At 45.3% G+C, this 17,138-nt stretch overlaps 2 protein-coding genes and 2 pseudogenes across 2 annotated transcripts; 3 read left to right on the forward strand and 1 right to left on the reverse strand.

Moving 5' to 3' along the window:
- The first annotated feature begins 487 nt into the window (after positions 1–487).
- Positions 488–1,099, forward strand: LOC109746661 (putative ripening-related protein 4). Its single transcript, XM_045228752.2, has one exon. The coding sequence runs from the start codon at positions 488–490 to the stop codon at positions 1,097–1,099; it is 612 nt and encodes a 203-aa protein (XP_045084687.2).
- A 1,870-nt stretch (positions 1,100–2,969) lies between these two features.
- On the forward strand, positions 2,970–3,365 carry LOC141023083 (putative ripening-related protein 4). The gene has a single exon (XM_073499392.1). The coding sequence runs from the start codon at positions 2,970–2,972 to the stop codon at positions 3,363–3,365; it is 396 nt and encodes a 131-aa protein (XP_073355493.1).
- An 823-nt stretch (positions 3,366–4,188) lies between these two features.
- On the forward strand, positions 4,189–4,785 carry LOC141022450 (putative ripening-related protein 4; annotated as a pseudogene).
- A 631-nt stretch (positions 4,786–5,416) lies between these two features.
- LOC141023084 (uncharacterized) lies at positions 5,417–6,269 on the reverse strand (annotated as a pseudogene).
- Positions 6,270–17,138: the final 10,869 nt, after the last annotated feature.

Consider the following 17,138-nt stretch of genomic DNA (forward strand, 5'->3'; position numbering starts at 1 on the left):
TTACCGAGCTAGACCTTAATCTTGGCGGCTTCCATCCCCCAGATATAATACAAGTAGGAAACAGATATAATACAAGTAGGAAACGTACATCACTCTTGATACAGATAGTCTCAACTAGTTACTTTACACTACTTCACTATGCATGTCATTCACTCGGATGTTCACGCATGCCTCCACCTCGGCTATTAATGGAAGCTCCATGCCAAAAGTTCATTCAATAAAATAAAGAAGAGACGGTTGTTTAAAAGCATATGTTGCATGCCCAAATGTTACAAGCCCGAAGGTTGCAGAACATCAACCATCACTGGGTTACAAAACCGAAGAATCTCTGGGTTACAAAACCGAAGAAACGAGACTGAATTAGATAACCCAGTTGCTGTTCCTTGGGGCTTGGGCCCTATATAAAGAACATGGATCAACCAATATATTCTCACAAACGCACAAGCACAAATTGCAGATTTGCAAGCAACGTGAGTACCTCACGGACATGGCTAACTTGAAGAACCTATTAGCTATGTTTGCTCTCGTGATGTTCCTGTCACAGCTTTGCGTCCATGGTGTCTCCGTCTCCGTGGGCAGCAGCGCGAACGTTACTACGGAGACCAAACATCTTCGCGGCAGGTGCCACATCAGTGGCTTCCTGCATGGCAAATCCGGCGACTGCAACAGGGATCACGGCTCGGTCTGCTGTAAAGACGGTCACCGCTACCCGCAATTCAGGTGCTCGCCCCCGGTGTCGGCCGACACACCGGAGATCCTAACTCTTAACAGCTTCGCACGAGGTGGAGACGGCGGCGGCAAATCGTTCTGCGACAACTGCTTCCATAAGGACACCGAGCTGGTGGTGGCGCTGTCCACGGGGTGGTTGCGCTTGGACGGCAAGCGCAGGTGCAACAAGATGATCCGCATCAACGGGAACGGGCGTGCCGTGCTGGCCAAGGTCGTCGACGAGTGCGACTCGGTGTACGGCTGCGACGCCGAGCACAACTTCGAGCCACCGTGCCCATACAATGACGTAGACGCATCACCGGCCGTGTGGAAGGCGCTAGGGCTCAAGGTGGAGATTGGAGTGTTCAAGATCACTTGGTCTGATGTGTGAGCTATGCCATGAAGACCTTGCATTAAGCTATGTACACACAGATATGCGGAAGCGTAGATGTGTGGGTTGTTCTCTTGGTGGTGGAGCTGCTGCTAATTAAAAAAAGCCACCACTCGCTTGTATTTGATATTTTCACAACTTTATGTATTTGTCCTGTCTCGGTGCTATATTTACGATTCACATGTATATGATATTTTTCTTGATTTATGTATTTACCTTGTTTCGATGCTATATGTATTATTTACGTGTATTTAATATTTTTGAGATTTATGTATTTGCCCAGTTTGGGTATAGTATGAAATGAAATTGGCGAATACATCAACTTTTAGTTCAACAAGACCTTGCATATATGACTGAGTACACACACACACACAAACACACACACACTACCATATGTGATGTTATGCTCGTCATAGACATATATTTCACTATTTATACACAAAAACATTGAATTCTTCTGGCGGTAAAACTCGATAATTTTTGAGTTGTTCCTAGAATCGGTTCTTTCAGCGCCTCCTAGAAAGAAACACCAGTATTGAGAAAAAAGAGAACCCTAAACGATATGGATGGAGCTGGTGAAATTAAAAAGCGCTTTGAGTACCACGAAACAACAAATTGCCAGTGAATATACAGAGGGAAACTCTAGTGCGTTACATTTGTAATAATTTAATCCGGTGGTGTATTACTTTGATGTTGCCGAGCTACACCTTAATCTTGGTGGATTCCATCCCATATATAATATAAGAAATTTGGAAACGTATGTCACTCATACGGATAGTCTAAACTAGTTAGTTAGTTGCACTACTTTCCCGTGAATTTCATTCACTCGGTTATTCACAAATGACTATTAATGGAAGCTCCATGCCAAAATTCCATTCACTGAAACAAAGAAGGCGGTTGTTTAAAAATATTTGTTGCACACCCAATTGTTATAAGCCCGACGGTTGCAGAACACCCAACCATCTGTTGGTTGCAAAACCAAAGAAAGAGACTGAATTAGTGCAAAAGCAAGTCAAATTTATTGTAAAAAAATTCCAAACTTTTGTGACTTATTATTATCATTATTATTTTCTATGTGAGGTGTATATACACCCAGGAACTAAAGGGTATTTCCCACCGGGGCATGCTCTACCATATTTGATGATTTACCGGTTACATAAATATATTTATACCCAATAAAATAGAATTCAAAATTCATTTAAATTCTATGGGCGGTAAAATACCGAGATTTCTGAGTTTTTCCAAAACCGATTCTTCCGGTGCCTCCCAAAAAACACCTGGTATGGAGAAGGGCGTGGAAGGTAGCTGCTGGAATTACAAAGCGCTTTAAGTAACACCAAATAGAACATTACAAGAAAATTTAGATACAAGGTTAATCACAAGTGAGTTACATTTGTAACAATTCAATCTATCTTTATGTTATTCTGATGTTACCGAGCTAGACCTTAATCTTGGCGGCTTCCATCCCCTAGTAATAATACAAGTAGGAAACGTACATCACTCTTGGTGCAGATAGTCTCAACTAGTTACTTATAATACTTCACTGTGCATGTCATTCAGTCGGATGTTCACGCATGTCTCCACCTCGACTATTAATGGAAGCTCCATGCCAAAAGTTCATTCACTAAAATAAAGAAGTGACTGTTGTTTAAAAGTATATGTTGAACGCCCAAATGTTACAGGCCCGAAGGTTGCAGAACATCAACCATCTCTGGGTTACAAAACTGAAGAAACGAGACTAAATTAGATAACCTAGTTGTTGTTCCTTGGGGCTTGGGCGCTATATTAAGAACATGGATCAACCAATATATCCTCACAAACGCACAAGCACAAATTGCAGATTTGCAAGCAACATGAGTACCTCACAGACATGGCTAACTTGAAGAAGCTATTAGCTATGTTTGCTCTCGTGATGTTCCTGTCACAGCTCCGTGTCCATGGTATCTCCGTGTCCGTGGGCAGCAGCGCGAACATTGCTACAGAGACCAAACATCTTCGCGGCAGTTGCCACATCAGTGGCTTCCTGCATGGAAAATCCGGCGACTACAACAGGGATCACGACTCGGTCTGCTGTAAAGACGGTGACCGCTACCCGCAATTCAGGTGCTCGCCCCCGGTGTCGGCCGACACGCCGGCGATCCTAAGTCTGAACAGCTTCGCACGAGGAGGAGACGGCGGCGGCAAATCGTTCTGCGACAACCGCTTCCACAAGGACACTGAGCTGGTGGTGGCGCTGTCCACGGGGATGTTCACAAATGACTATTAATAGAAGCTCCATGCCAAAATTCCATTCACTGAAACAAAAAAGGCGGTTGTATAAAAATATTTGTTGCACACCCAAATGTTACAAGCCCGAAGTTTGCAGAACACCAACCATCTATTGGTTGCAAAACCGAAGAAAGAGACTGAATTAGTTCAAAAAAAGTCAAGTTTATTGTAAAAAAATCAAAACTTTTGTGATTTTTTTTCTATATCAGGTGTATATACACCCAGGAACTAAAGTTTATTTCCCACTGGGGCATGCTCTACCATATTTGATGATTTACATGTTACATACTTATATTAATACCCAATAAAATAGAATTCAAAATTCATTTGAATTTTTTGGGCGGTAAAACACCAAGATTTCTGAGTTTTTCCAAAAACCGATTATTCTGGTGCCTCCCTAAAAAAAGCACATGGTATTGAGAAGGGTCTCGAAGGTAGTTGTTGGAATGACAAAGCACTTTGGGTAACACCAAATAGAAAATTACAAGCAAAATTAGATATAAGGTTAATCACCTGTGAGTTACATTTGTATTAATGGAAGCTCCATGCCAAAAGTTCATTCCCTAAAATAAAGAAGAAACGGCTGTTTAAAAGTATATGCTACATGGCCAAATGTTACAAGCCTGAAGGTTGCAGAACATCTACCATCTCTGGGTTACAAACCCGAAGAAACGAGACTGAATTAGCGTACCCAGTTAGATGAGCTGTTGCTGCTCCTTAGGGCTTGGACCCTATATAAAGAACATGGATCAACCAATATATCCTCACAAACGCACAAGCACAAATTGCAGATTTGCAAGGAACGTGAGTACCTCACAAACATGGCTAACTTGAAGATGCTACTAGCTATGTTTGCTCTCGTGATGTTCCTGTCACACCTCCGCGTCCATGGCGTCTCCGCGCCCGTAGCAAGCGCGAATGTTACTACAGAGACCAGCCACCGTCATGACAAGTGCCACATCAGTGGCTTCCTGCGTGGCAAATCCGGCGACTACATCAGGGATCACGGCTCGGTCTGCTGTAAAGACGGTCAGCGCTACCCACAATTCAGGTGCTCGCCCCCGTTGTCGGCCGACACGCCGGTGATCCTAACTCTGGACAGCTTCGCACGAGGTGGAGACGGCGGCGACAAATCATTCTGCGAGAACCGCTTCCACTAGGACACCGAGCTGGCGGTGGCGCTGTCCACGGGGTGGCTATGCCTGGACGGCAAGCGTAGGTGCAACAAGATGATCCACATCAATGGGAACGGGCGTGCCGTACTGTCCAAGGTCGTCGACGAGTGCGACTCGGTGTATGGCTGCGACACCGAGCACAACTTCGAGCCACTGTGCCCATACAACGACGTAGACGCATCACCGGCCGTGTGGAAGGCGCTGGGGCTCAAGGAGGAGATTGGAGTGTTCAAGATCACTTGACCTGATGTGTGAATTTTGCCATAAAGACCTTGCATTAAGCTATGTACACGCTCACATACAGAAGCGTAGATGTGTGCGTAGTTCTCTTGGTGGTGGAGTTGCTGCTAATTAAAATAAGCCTGTTGGCGCAGCCCTAGCTAGCTCTCTCTCACAGCTGGACGGAGGTAGAAGAAAGAAGAACGAGAAGGACACAGCAGGATTTTGCCCGGCGCACGAACACCGCCGGCCGCACGAACGGCCACTTAGTTTTATTTCCTGAGCATGAACTCAACTACTAAAACCACCTGCCGATACACAGAGGCTAGCGAGCCTTTATACGTGCGCTCGTACGCACGCCACGCCGCTCCATACGGCGCTCCCAGTCGCCCACATCCCGCGTTCCACGCCATACCTGGCCTGCGCTCCCGTCGCGCCCGTACGCGGACGACGCGGCCACCAACAGCCCTGGACGCGTTCTCCTCCGGCTCCATCGGCAACAAGCTCACACGCGCGCACGTACACGTGCTGCTACACACACGCAGCTGCGGCCCTGACTATGCCCGGCTCGTCTGGCACCCGCACGCACGCGCGCCTGACTCGCCCTGGCCGAGCCACGGTTTATTTGTCTAACATTCACCCCCTAAGCCGTGGCTCAGAGGAGTCCGCCGTCTTCGACCCCGACGACGTCCGCCAGCGGCGCGCGCTCCGCCGCCGGTTCCCTCCGCAGCTGGGGGCAGTCGCGCTTGAAGTGCCCGCGCTCGCCGCACTTGTAACAGCGCCCATGCCGATTGCCGCCGAAGCCCGACGCCTGGCTCCGCATGTCGTCGTCGTCCTGAGCTCCGCCGTGCCGACGCTCCCGCGCTGCCCACTGCGCCGCCGTCATGAGAAGCTGCTCCCCGCCGCGCTCGCCGCCGTCTTGTCCACGGCGCCGAACACGCTCGTCGAACGCGCGCAGCCGCCCGAGCGCCTCGTCGAACGCCATCGTCGTCACGTCGTGGAACTGCTCGATGCCGGCGACGACGGGGAAGAGGCGATCCGGCACCGTATCCAGCAACTTCTTGACAAGTGCTGCGTCGCCCAGCGTCTCCCCGAGGTTGGCGTACCTCGCCGCCATCGCCGCGAGCCTCCCGCCGTACATGTCGAGCTCCTCGCCGTCCGCCAAGGCGGTCGAATTCGCCGCGCAGCGTCGCCAGCCTCGCCGCGCGGCCCCGATCGGCGCCGACGAACCTCACCTTCAAGGAGTCCCATACCTCCCTGGCGGTGAGCTTCATCGACACCTGCAGCAACACGTCCTCCGGTAGTGCTCCGAGCAGCAACGCGCGCGCCGTCTTGTCCTTCCGCGCGTTCACCGCCGCATCGCCCGGCGCCACCGCCTCCCACACGGTGTGCACGTCGAGGATGGCCTGCGCCTTGATCGCCCAGACGGTGTAGTTGTCCACCGTGAGCATCGGCATCGCCATCAACGCCGATCCGCCCGCGCCTCCGCCATATGGGACGAGCGCCATGGTCGTCGGTGATCGCCCGAACCGAAGCTCTGATACCAATTGTTGGCGCAGCCCTAGCTAGCTCTCTCTCACAGCTGGACGGAGGTAGAAGAAAGAAGAACGAGAAGGACACAAACAGGCTTTGCCATAGGCTCTCTTCCTTGGCTATCACAATGGCTACATTTTTGCTTGTGCCAACACGGCTGCTACACACACGCAGCTGCGGCCCTGACTATGCCCGGCTCGTCTGGCACCCACACGCACGCGCGCCTAACTCGCCCTGGCCGAGCCACGGTTTATTTGTCTAACAAAGCCACCGCTCGCTTGTATTTGATATTTTCTCAACTTTATGTATTTGTCCTGTTTCGGTGCTATATTTACCATTCACGTGTATATGATATTTTCCTTGATTTATATATTTACCTTGTTCAATGTTATATGTGTTATTTAGGTGTATTTAATATTTTTCCAGATTTATGTATTTGTCCAGTTCGGGTACAATATGTATTTTCCACGTGTATTAGGGCATCTCTAACGCCTACCCGTAAATCCCCCGCAACCATTCCGACCGCGGAAGCCATTCAACGCGGCACTGTAACAGTCCGCAGAGCGGTCCGGACACAATTTTTCCCGCAAATTGGAGACAAAAGTGTGTGTGTGTTTGGGGGGGGGGGGGGGGGGGGGGGGGTTGGGGGTTGTGGGAGTCCGAACCGATTCCAAGCCAGTTTCTGACCACCTTGGCCCACCAAAACCCCCTCAACCCTCCCGCGTGTTTTCAGTCAGCACTCCTGCAGAGCGTCAGGGCTCGGATTCATGCCCATCCTGAGCGGCCGCGGCCGCGGCCGCTCACTGGCGCCGGCATTGAAGCGGCTTGCCAGCCGAGAGAGCGCCGCGAGCGTCGCTTCCCGATGCAGGCGACTGATGCGCGTTCAAATGACACAACGGCCGCCCATCCGTCCGTCTGCCGCCCGCATTGATGGCAAGCGGTTCCGAGGCGTCTCCTTCGACGCCACCCATCTGTCCGTCTGCCTCCCAGCGGTTGCCGAAGCATACTAATAGATGTCTTCGTTCAACTGCCTTGCCAGTAAACTTCATAGGCGCCACTTCACGATATATGGCATATCATGATTTCTGTATAGACAATGCACTTGCGATTCTGTACCTTACCCTTCTTAAAGCCTATGCAAAATACAGAACAGGAAAGGCAAACCGCATAACACGACAATCCAGCAAGAAAAAATTAGATACACCAGCGAACCACTGTATGCATTGTACAAAGAATAATGGCCGAAGGTAGTCGTATTTACAATCCATTCAGCAGACTGCAAAGGAAATCCCAAGGACAATCTATAGACAGGGGCGCGGCTTGCCGCGCGTTGTCTGGCCAAATGTCGGGCGAGCCGGTTGGGGAAACGGCGTGAAAATAGATATAAGGAAGCACTCTTAAATTACGTCAATCACCGCGAACAGAAAATCAAATATTATTATTGTTTTGAAACACATGACAGATTTTAAATTTCAAGAGCATTTAAAAAAGGTAGTTGAACATGTTTTAAAATCACCTAAACATTTTGAAGCAAATGGATACTTTTAAATTATCTATATGTTTTTTAGAAAAGTGCACTGTTTTTCAAGTTGCAAAAACATTTTAAAGAATATGCATGAACATTTGTATAGAGATGTGCAGACACTTCTAAAATTGGGCGAACATTTTTTAAACATGTGAACAGATTTCGAAATTACAGTAATATTTTAAAAATATGTTACACTTCTTAAGTTAGACAGAAAAAAGCTATAATAGTCAACAATGCAAGTCTCTTCAAACAAGAAACCCAACCCGTCCAACACTTTGAATAAGAACGAGATTTATCCATCGCCACGAAGTGCTCTGTAGTAGAAATATCAGCCAAAATATGCACTACTGATTATCTGAACTGGAGCAAGATCCAACGGAGCATCACATTCTGAACAAGAAACAGGAATATATTTGATAAACAACGTACTGAACCTGGTTCACAGGACATGACATTCCTTATGATCTGAACCTTGTAGAGAGAAAAGCTGTATTTACTATATCATCTGATCATTCTAGCACAGCGAGTACAGCCTTAAGATAAAGAGACGATTCACGATGAAGTTGACAGATGCAATGAGGACGATCAAGAGTACATAATCAGTTGGGCTACAAAGCAGCAGAGCAAGTCTGTGAATAGATTGTACAACCTGCTTTCATATTTACAAAGGGAAGAATCCTGGTACAACGACTTTGTGACCCTGACAAAGAACGGACAAATGGATGGGCTTCATCTGTGGATAAAAAAAAAACAGATTCAAATAAACATCAGGAAAACAGGCTACAAGACACAATATCTAATGACAGAGGATAACAATACACAATGGAAATCTAATGATCATAGAGAATAACCTCTTTCCCAATAGAACAGACTGTACAAACAATATCATACAGAGGAGAGATCGCATCATCCGTACTGGATATATTTATTGTAGAACAGGCATTCTCCAAAATGCAGAAGTATCCTAAAGTAATTTCTTAAAATATGAAGAATAGCAATAAAATTCAGTAGCCAAAGAGAAAAGAAAAAAAATTATGTATCCGAGGATATACTGTTAAAGACAATACAACGCAGGCTACTACTAATTATTATAGGGCCATGTCCATAAACTTAAAAGGGGGCAGTTGAGGCAGAAACCTGGGAAAAAATGTTCTGAGTCTCCATACATTTTCCATCTTTATCTTTCATAAGTAATTTTAGGGACTTTTTCAATATGACCCGCGACACAACAACATACAACTGTCCATGGATAGAACATGATTGTTCAGATATATATTCCAACAAAGGACAATGTCTAACCCTGATTCATATTTATTGTCATGGAATAACATAGTCGGACAGGAAATCATCATCTTTTCAAAGTGAAAGGCCATTTGGTTTTCTAAAGCATCAATTATATCTGGTATGCAAACAACCTCTCCTATAGCTTGAATGTACAATCGGCAAGCTCTCTGATGATAACAATACGTTAGGTTCAAGAAAATTGATCAGAGAAATAGCATTCAGAACTCAGGTGGATGTAACACAGTGCTTTCTTTTAACATCATCGGAATTAGCCATTGAATCAAAGCTCAAATACTCTCGTCTGTTCTGAGGGACCATTGACAGGATAAAAAATATTGACTTTGACAGCCACATAAATGGTTGGGAGTTATGATAGCTCGCTCATGAAGATAGACATGGATCTTATAGTTTAGAAGGAAATCTGTATAGTCAACGAAACTATAGCAGAAATGTTATCATCGTCAGTGAATAAAATGACCATCAGATTCATTTTTTATCCTTGTGGCTTTAGAAACCCTAAGAAAGACAATGGGCACAGAAAACAGGCCATGTATTTTCCTGACCGAAACAACTATATCATTTATAGGCCATGTATTTTCTAGGCATATTTTAGTATAGCACAACAGACTGTAGCTAAGATATGGATTGAAGTGAACATACTTTTCAGTGGAACCTTAAACAGCCAAAAGCCCTTTTATACAGAGCTAGCTTCGGTTGCAATAGCAGTAAACAATTTTACAGGCACATACAATACAGACCACAGAGTCTGCTTCCCCAGCAAAATACCCTGTCCTGAAACAACTTCTATCTATCTACCAGCAAAATACCCAACACATACAGAGAAGAGGAGGAGGTGTTCGTCACCAGATGATCCTTTTCGTTGGAGGCAAAGATGAGGAACTGTGCTTGTTGCCGGCGCGGTTTGTCCAGCTCCAGCCACCATCACCGTTCCAACCTGGACATGGACACACGCATGGCATGACAGCAGGCCAAGTCAAGAAAAGGCGGCATCTCCCAAAGAAAAAAGATGCAGGGAAAGGAGGAGGGGGCTCACCTCGGCTTGTTGCCAGTCCAGCGTCCGCTCTCTCCTCCTGCAACGCACAACACGTTGGACAGGGATGGAGGCTGCACAATTTCTCCTTCATCTTCTCGTGCTGGGTAGAGGAATCAGGCGAGCTGGCAGCGATAGTGGAGTAGTTACAGTATCAGAAAAATTGGGAACCTTCTCATTATTCAGTAAAGCATCCTGTTTTCAATATATAAGATTTATATCAAAACTATTATACTGTCAAGAATTGCAGAGCAATGAGCATCATTAAGCCCATCAAAATGAATAATGTCTCAGATGTCTAACCTTACAGTTTTCCTTTCCAATGTTTCTGGATTTTTTTAACTTGGAACACCTCTGTAACACGAGTGTTGATATATTTGGGTATTTTTTGGTTGTTCCGTATTCCGAAGCCCGTTGCTTGGCCTAAACCCACAAGATAGGTGTCAAATTTTTTATCAAGCACAATAAGAACATCAATATATAAATACAACAGATTTACCTATCAAATGGCGCAGAAGAAAATAACTGATCATCAGCAATCTTTTCAGATGTGCATCTCTTATATTGTTCTCCCTACGGAAACTAATCGTTGGAATAAATTTCAATGCTTAGAACAGGGGCTAAAGTAGAGTGATATTTGCAACATTCATGTATAATGTGGAGACATAACACGACAGAGAAACATGCTACAACAGGACATGCCTATGGTTCTCAAAGGTCACCATTGATAGACCTTGGATCGGTGTAGGCTAGTAGATCCGGTGAACCTACCTTCTCCAAGTGCGGATAAGCTCGGTCCAGTGCCGGCCATGGTGAAGTAGGGGCCGGTGACGATGTGGACAGAGAGTGGACGGCGGCGGTGGTGGAGCTTCCCGTGAGCACCGCGCTAACCCTAGATCGGTAGGGATTGTAGGTGAGGATTGTGGCAGCGATTAACCTCGTAAGTCGTGCCCCGGCCCCCACCTCTGTTTATATAGCGCGGGTCACAGGGGCCCACCAACCATGGTTTGGTTGGGCGCCCCCGATCAGGGCGCGAGTCAGGGGCCCGTTCGACCCGTTGGGTTCGAACGGGAGAGAGATCAACCTAACATTCTCCCCCTTGATCTCAACTTTACTTTTAACTTTATACTTTCTAGTTTATTTGTTTCATCACATATTGGTACATAGAGCATGTTTCATCGTCACAGCTTAATTGCCGATAGAATCATACAGGTACAACATACGTTATGTTTAGAAACAAATTCTGTTCCTTTTGGGCCTATCCAGGAATCATAAGGCTTTCCCTTAAACCCATGCCGGCTAAATGTTCCTTGAACACACTGGGTGGTAAGCCTTTCGTTAGCGGATCCGCAAGCATATCTTTTGTCCTTATATGCTCGAGACTTATAGTTTGATCCTGGATTTTATCTTTCACAACATAATACCTTATCTCTATTGTTTTGGCAGCATTACTCGACTTGTTGTTGTGAGCATAGAATACTGCGGGCTGGTTATCACACTACATCTTTAGAGGTTTGTGAATACAATCTACCACTTTCAAGTCGGGTACAAATTTCTTTAGCCATATCGCCTGCCCCGTGGCTTCGAAGCATGCTATGAATTCTGCATACATCGTGGATGATGCAACTATCGACTGTTTGGAGCTTTTCCACGAAATAGCTCCCCCAGCAAGGGTGAATATGTATCCTGACGTGGATTTTCTATCATCTCTGTCCCCCACAAAATCTGCGTCTGAATACCCTTTTATCTCTAGGGAATCACTTCTCCTGTATATTAGCATGTAGTCCTTCGTGCCTTGCGCATAACGCAATGCTTTCTTTACCATCTTCCAGTGCTCTAGGCCTGGATTCTCTTGATATCTACCGAGTACCCCGGTGATAAAAGCTAAGTCAGGGCGAGTGCACACTTGTGCATACTGTAAGATGCCAACTGCCGAAGCATATGGTACTGCTTTCATTTGATCGATCTCATACTGGTTCTTGGGACATTGGAATTTCCCAAAACTATTGCCCTTGACTATTGGAGCAGGTGTGGCTTTACTCGCATGCATATTATACTTTTTAAGAACCTTTTCTAAATATGCTTTCTGAGATAGTCCTAAGACTCCATGGTTCCTATCTCGGTGAATTTCTATTCCCAAAACATATGATGCTTCACCAAGATCTGTTATGTCAAAATTTAAGGATAAGTATTTCTTTGTTTCTTGTAGTAGACTAACATCACTACTAGCAAGCAGGATATCATCCACATACAAGATTAGGAAAATATATTTCCCATTTTTAAACATTGCATAAATGCAATTATCCTCAATATTTTCTTTAAATCCAAAACTTTTAATCGTTTGATTAAACTTTAGATACCACTACCGAGAGGCTTGTCTTAATCCATAAATGGATTTCTTCAGGCGGCATCCCATATTTTCCTTGCCTTCCATGATAAAACCCTTGGGTTGTTTCATGTAGACCTTTTCTTTTAAATCACCATTCAGAAATGCCGTCTTAACATCCATTTGATGTAACTCTAAATCAAAATGAGCAACTAATGCCATTATGATTCTGAAGGAATCCTTACATGAGACTGGAGAAAATGTCTCGTTGTAATCTATCCCTTCTCTTTGTGTAAATCCTTTTGCCACGAGTCGTGCTTTATACTTTTCTATATTCCCTTTAGAGTCATACTTAATTTTGTAGACCCATTTACAGCCTACTGTTTTTGGCTCCTTTGGGAATTTCCTCTAAGTCCCAAACATCTTTGGAACTCATCGATTTCATCTCGTCTTCCATTGCCTTCATCCACTTCGATGAATGAGGGCTTCTCATGGCTTCTTCATATGAGGTGGGATCTTTTTCCATATGAACCATTTCTGTGTTATAAACTTTAAAGTCAGTAGAAATAGCTGACTTTCTTGGTCTTGTAGACCTTCTAAGGGCCTCAGTTTCAGGCACATTTTGTGCCTCAACTTCTGGCACTTCTTCTAAAATTTGCTGTTGCACCTCCCTTTCATGCTCAACAACGGGTTCAGTCGGCTTCTGACGGACAGGTTCCGGGTCTTCCCCCATAGCTGTCATGGGTGGAGTTGCAACTGGTAGTGAGAAAAATGGCTCCTGAATCATCGGATTAGGTGCATGCACCCTCTTCTCCTCAAGATCAATTTTCCGAGCTACCAAGCTCCCCCTCATCATTTCGTCCTCTAAGAAGACTGCATGTCTCGTTTTTCTACAAACTTTGTATATCTGTCAGGGCAGTAGAAACGAAAACCTTTTGATCTGTCTGGATAGCCAATGAAGTGGCAACTTACTGTTTTTGGATCTAACTTTGCAATGTTTGGATTAAACATTTTGGCCTCAGCAGGGCACCCCCACACCCTGAAGTGTTGTAGGGAGGGCACCCTTCCTGTCCATAGCTCATATGGTGTTTTGGGCACCGACTTGCTTGGTACTCTATTGAGAATGTGAATGGCGGTTTTAAGCGCCTCCATCCATAATCCCAATGGCAAGTTGGAATAACTCATCATGTTGCGCACCATATCCATAAGTGTATAGTTGAGCCTTTCAGCTACTCCATTCTTTTCTCTCAGAGTGGGATACATTAAAAGCACATGAGTTATCATATCTTTCTCTTGCTAGAATTTCTCCCGCCATACGGGATTTTTGACATAATATTATGTTAGCTTTACCCCATTACACAGGTATTTTCCCAGACTTTTCCCGCCATGCGGGTAATTCCCTGTAAGGGAATATGAATGCCAGAATTGGCTCTTTTGACTGCATATTCAATCATCAAATTTAGGAATAAATCTGAATGCTCTTTTACACACATGCTTAATCCGACATTGGTCACATTAAACACGCATGTTGCTTGTTTCATATATAATCATGTTAACTGAAAAATCTTTTCATAGAGAGTACATGAAAGACATTCATTAACCAAGACTCTCAATGATCTATCTCTTTTCTTTTGATGCCATTCTTTAGAGAGAACATACTCCCTCACGTTATGACCTTTCTTGGTCAACTTTCGTGTCACAAGTACCTAGTCATTTGCTTTCACGAATGAAAGCATGAAAAACTTTTAGTCTGAGAAAACTTAGCCAATAATCAACAATAATGGGCATAAAAATAACCCTACGTTGGTCTGGTTAAAAGAAATGCACATTAAACTTTTAAAACTTTCTTTTATATTCTAAATCACTGTTGTGGTAGAATTAGAATAAACATCATCCTTCTACATTAATTCCATATCACCGTTGGGCGGAAATGGAAATAATGCATATAACTCATAAACAATGTGATGATAGTATTTGTATTAAACAACTTTGCTAAGAATTAATCATCATCATCAACTTTATTGTAGCGGGAACAAGAAATATAAATTTCTCTAGTTCAAGAGCATTTCTTGATCTTTATTCATTCTCTGAAAATTGGTCACCTTGATACAAAATTTATCAGAGATTTAAACTTTGAACATAAGACTCATAGAATTATAGCACTGTTATCATCAACGTTGGTCAGAAAATAACAATACCATATTTTCTTTTGTCATAGCGGAAACTATCTGCATCTTATTTCACCCATAGGGGAAAAACATTGCTAAGAACATTTCTTCCAATTAAATTTTCCCGTTGGTTCCAATTTAATTGGAGGATAAAACTTTTATTTTGCAACGGAAGCTTTACAATATTCTATTCAAAAACAATTCTCTACTCTTTTACTCTCTAAGAAATTTTAACCGCTTGGTTCAAAAATGCATTAGAGAAGCAACAATTTAATCTTTTACTTTAGTTCTATTCACTTTTAAAAGAGCACTTTTATTTTAAATAATAAAACATGATCATGTTATTAACAACGTTGGTCATAAAAATAACATAATCATATTCATTTTAATAATCACTTTAACATGCTCTTAAAAACATAATTCTTTCTAAACTTTTATTTTCTTTGTAAAAGAGCACTAATAATTATTTACGCAGCGGAAAAACATGAATAAAAATTCATGAACTTTTTATTCTTTACAGAAACTTTTCTTTTATTAAAGAAGAATTAATGAACTTTATTATTTTCTTTATAAAATTCCTGAACTTTTCTTTTTCTGAAAATGTTCTATTTTCATTTTCAGAAACTTTTTGTGTTTACTTTTATTTTCTAAACAAATTTTCGTTGGATTAATTTGAATAGAAAATCTATATGAAATTTGCCCAAGACTGGACAGAATAAGAAAAAAGAATACTGAATCTGCCGCCCGCGCGACACGGACGCAGCCAACCGGGAGCGAGTGATCCGGCCCACGGCCCGCAGCAAGTTCCAGCGCTGGCGGTCTAATGGCCTAGGGCCCCCTTCTCTTTCGGCCCAGTGGCCCGGGTGGAGCTAGGGTTTTGATCTGTACCGTTCGATTGGATCGGAGGAGGCGGTTGTTTCGCTCGAACAAAACGGGGCAGTGCCCCCCGACCGAAAACCCTAGCGCCCCATTCTCTTGATCTCTTCTCTCTCTCCCGCAGCGGGAACCAGGGCAGTGCCCCGGCCGCCGCCGCCGGCGGCGGAAGCCAGCGCGCCGCGCGCGCCTCCTTTCCCTTCCCCCTTCTTTCCTTTGACGGAGAGAGAGAGAAAGAGACGCCTGCAGCGCCGTCCTCTGTTCCCCTTGCGCCGTCTCGTTGTGGCTCTCCTCGCCGGAGACCGCAGGAAGAGAGAGGGGTTCGCCCCGGCCGCCGGCGACGGCGGCGCGCCATCGTGCCGCACGAGCACCCTGTCCCCTTCCCCTTCTTTTCTTTCTCCACCCAGCGCTTCCTGTAACAGAGAGAACGAGAGAGGAACGCCAGTGCCCTCCTCTGCTCCCCTGCTCTTGACCGCGATCTAGATGGAGCGGTCGGTGGCGGCGCCGTGGCCTCCCCCCTCGCCGGCTGTGCGTCCACCTCACGGTGAGCGCGCCGCCGTCGAGCGGTTAGGCTGTGGTGCCCTTTGCCCCTTTCGGGGTAGTGTTCTTCGTCCCGGATCCTCGGCGTGCCGATGCGATTCGGGACCGAGAGGAACGGCGTGGCCGGAGCGGCGGCGCAACTTTTCTTTGAGATGGCTTTGCCCTCTTTTTGCTGTTACGGTTCTTGAGGAAGGGGATCTCTTTTTCTTTTTCTGTTTTTGTTTCTTTGTACCGAAATCAACTAGCCCGATCTGGCTGATACCATTGGTAGACCTTGGATCGGTGTAGGCTAGTAGATCCGGTGAACCTACCTTCTCCAGGTGCGGATAAGCTCGGTCCAGTGCCGGCCATGGTGAAGTAGGGGCCGGTGACGATGTGGACAGAGAGTGGACGGCGGCGGTGGTGGAGCTTCCCGCGAGCACCGCGTTAACCCTAGATCGGTAGGGATTGTAGGTGAGGATTGTGGCAGCGATTAACCTCGTAAGTCGTGCCCCGGCCCCCACCTCTGTTTATATAGCGCGGGTCATAGGGGCCCACCAACCATGATTTGGTTGGGCGCCCCCGATCAGGGCGTGAGTCAGGGGCCCGTTCGACCCGTTGGGTTCGAACGGGAGAGAGATCAACCTAACAACCATCACTTCAATAAATGAACTAAATAAAGACTTATTTCCTCCAGACCTTTCTCCTTACCTCAAAGTAGTGCTCCGTGATCTCCATCTCTGCATCCAACCCAATAAACTCACACAGATGCCTGTGAGTGTTTTTCTGCTCTAAATACAGGACCAACCTCAAGCACGCAGCCAAAGCCACCATAGAGGCTCATCTGCTTGTATAATTGGGGAGATTGTGCTAAGCAAGCAGGCTGCCCATTATACTCCAGATTGAATACAGATGCGCCACCTTCACTTGGACCACCAATCAACTTTGGACTGTGCTGGATCCCGACAAAATTCTCCGTAGAACGAAAATTCCCTGAATTTCTGCATGTGTATCTAGCAATCATTCCATGTATGAACCAAAAGAAGAAAATAAGCACTGCATGCTACAGAAATACATAACAAAATCAATCTGCAT

Source organism: Aegilops tauschii, chromosome 5 (assembly GCF_002575655.3).
Source record: "Aegilops tauschii subsp. strangulata cultivar AL8/78 chromosome 5, Aet v6.0, whole genome shotgun sequence".
NCBI lineage: Eukaryota > Viridiplantae > Streptophyta > Magnoliopsida > Poales > Poaceae > Aegilops > Aegilops tauschii.

What these genes read in the sequence shown, in the direction of transcription:
- LOC141023083 (XM_073499392.1), top strand. Translation starts at nt 2,970, where the DNA reads ATGGCTAACTTGAAGAAGCTATTAGCTATGTTTGCTCTCGTGATGTTC.
- LOC109746661 (XM_045228752.2), top strand. Translation starts at nt 488, where the DNA reads ATGGCTAACTTGAAGAACCTATTAGCTATGTTTGCTCTCGTGATGTTC.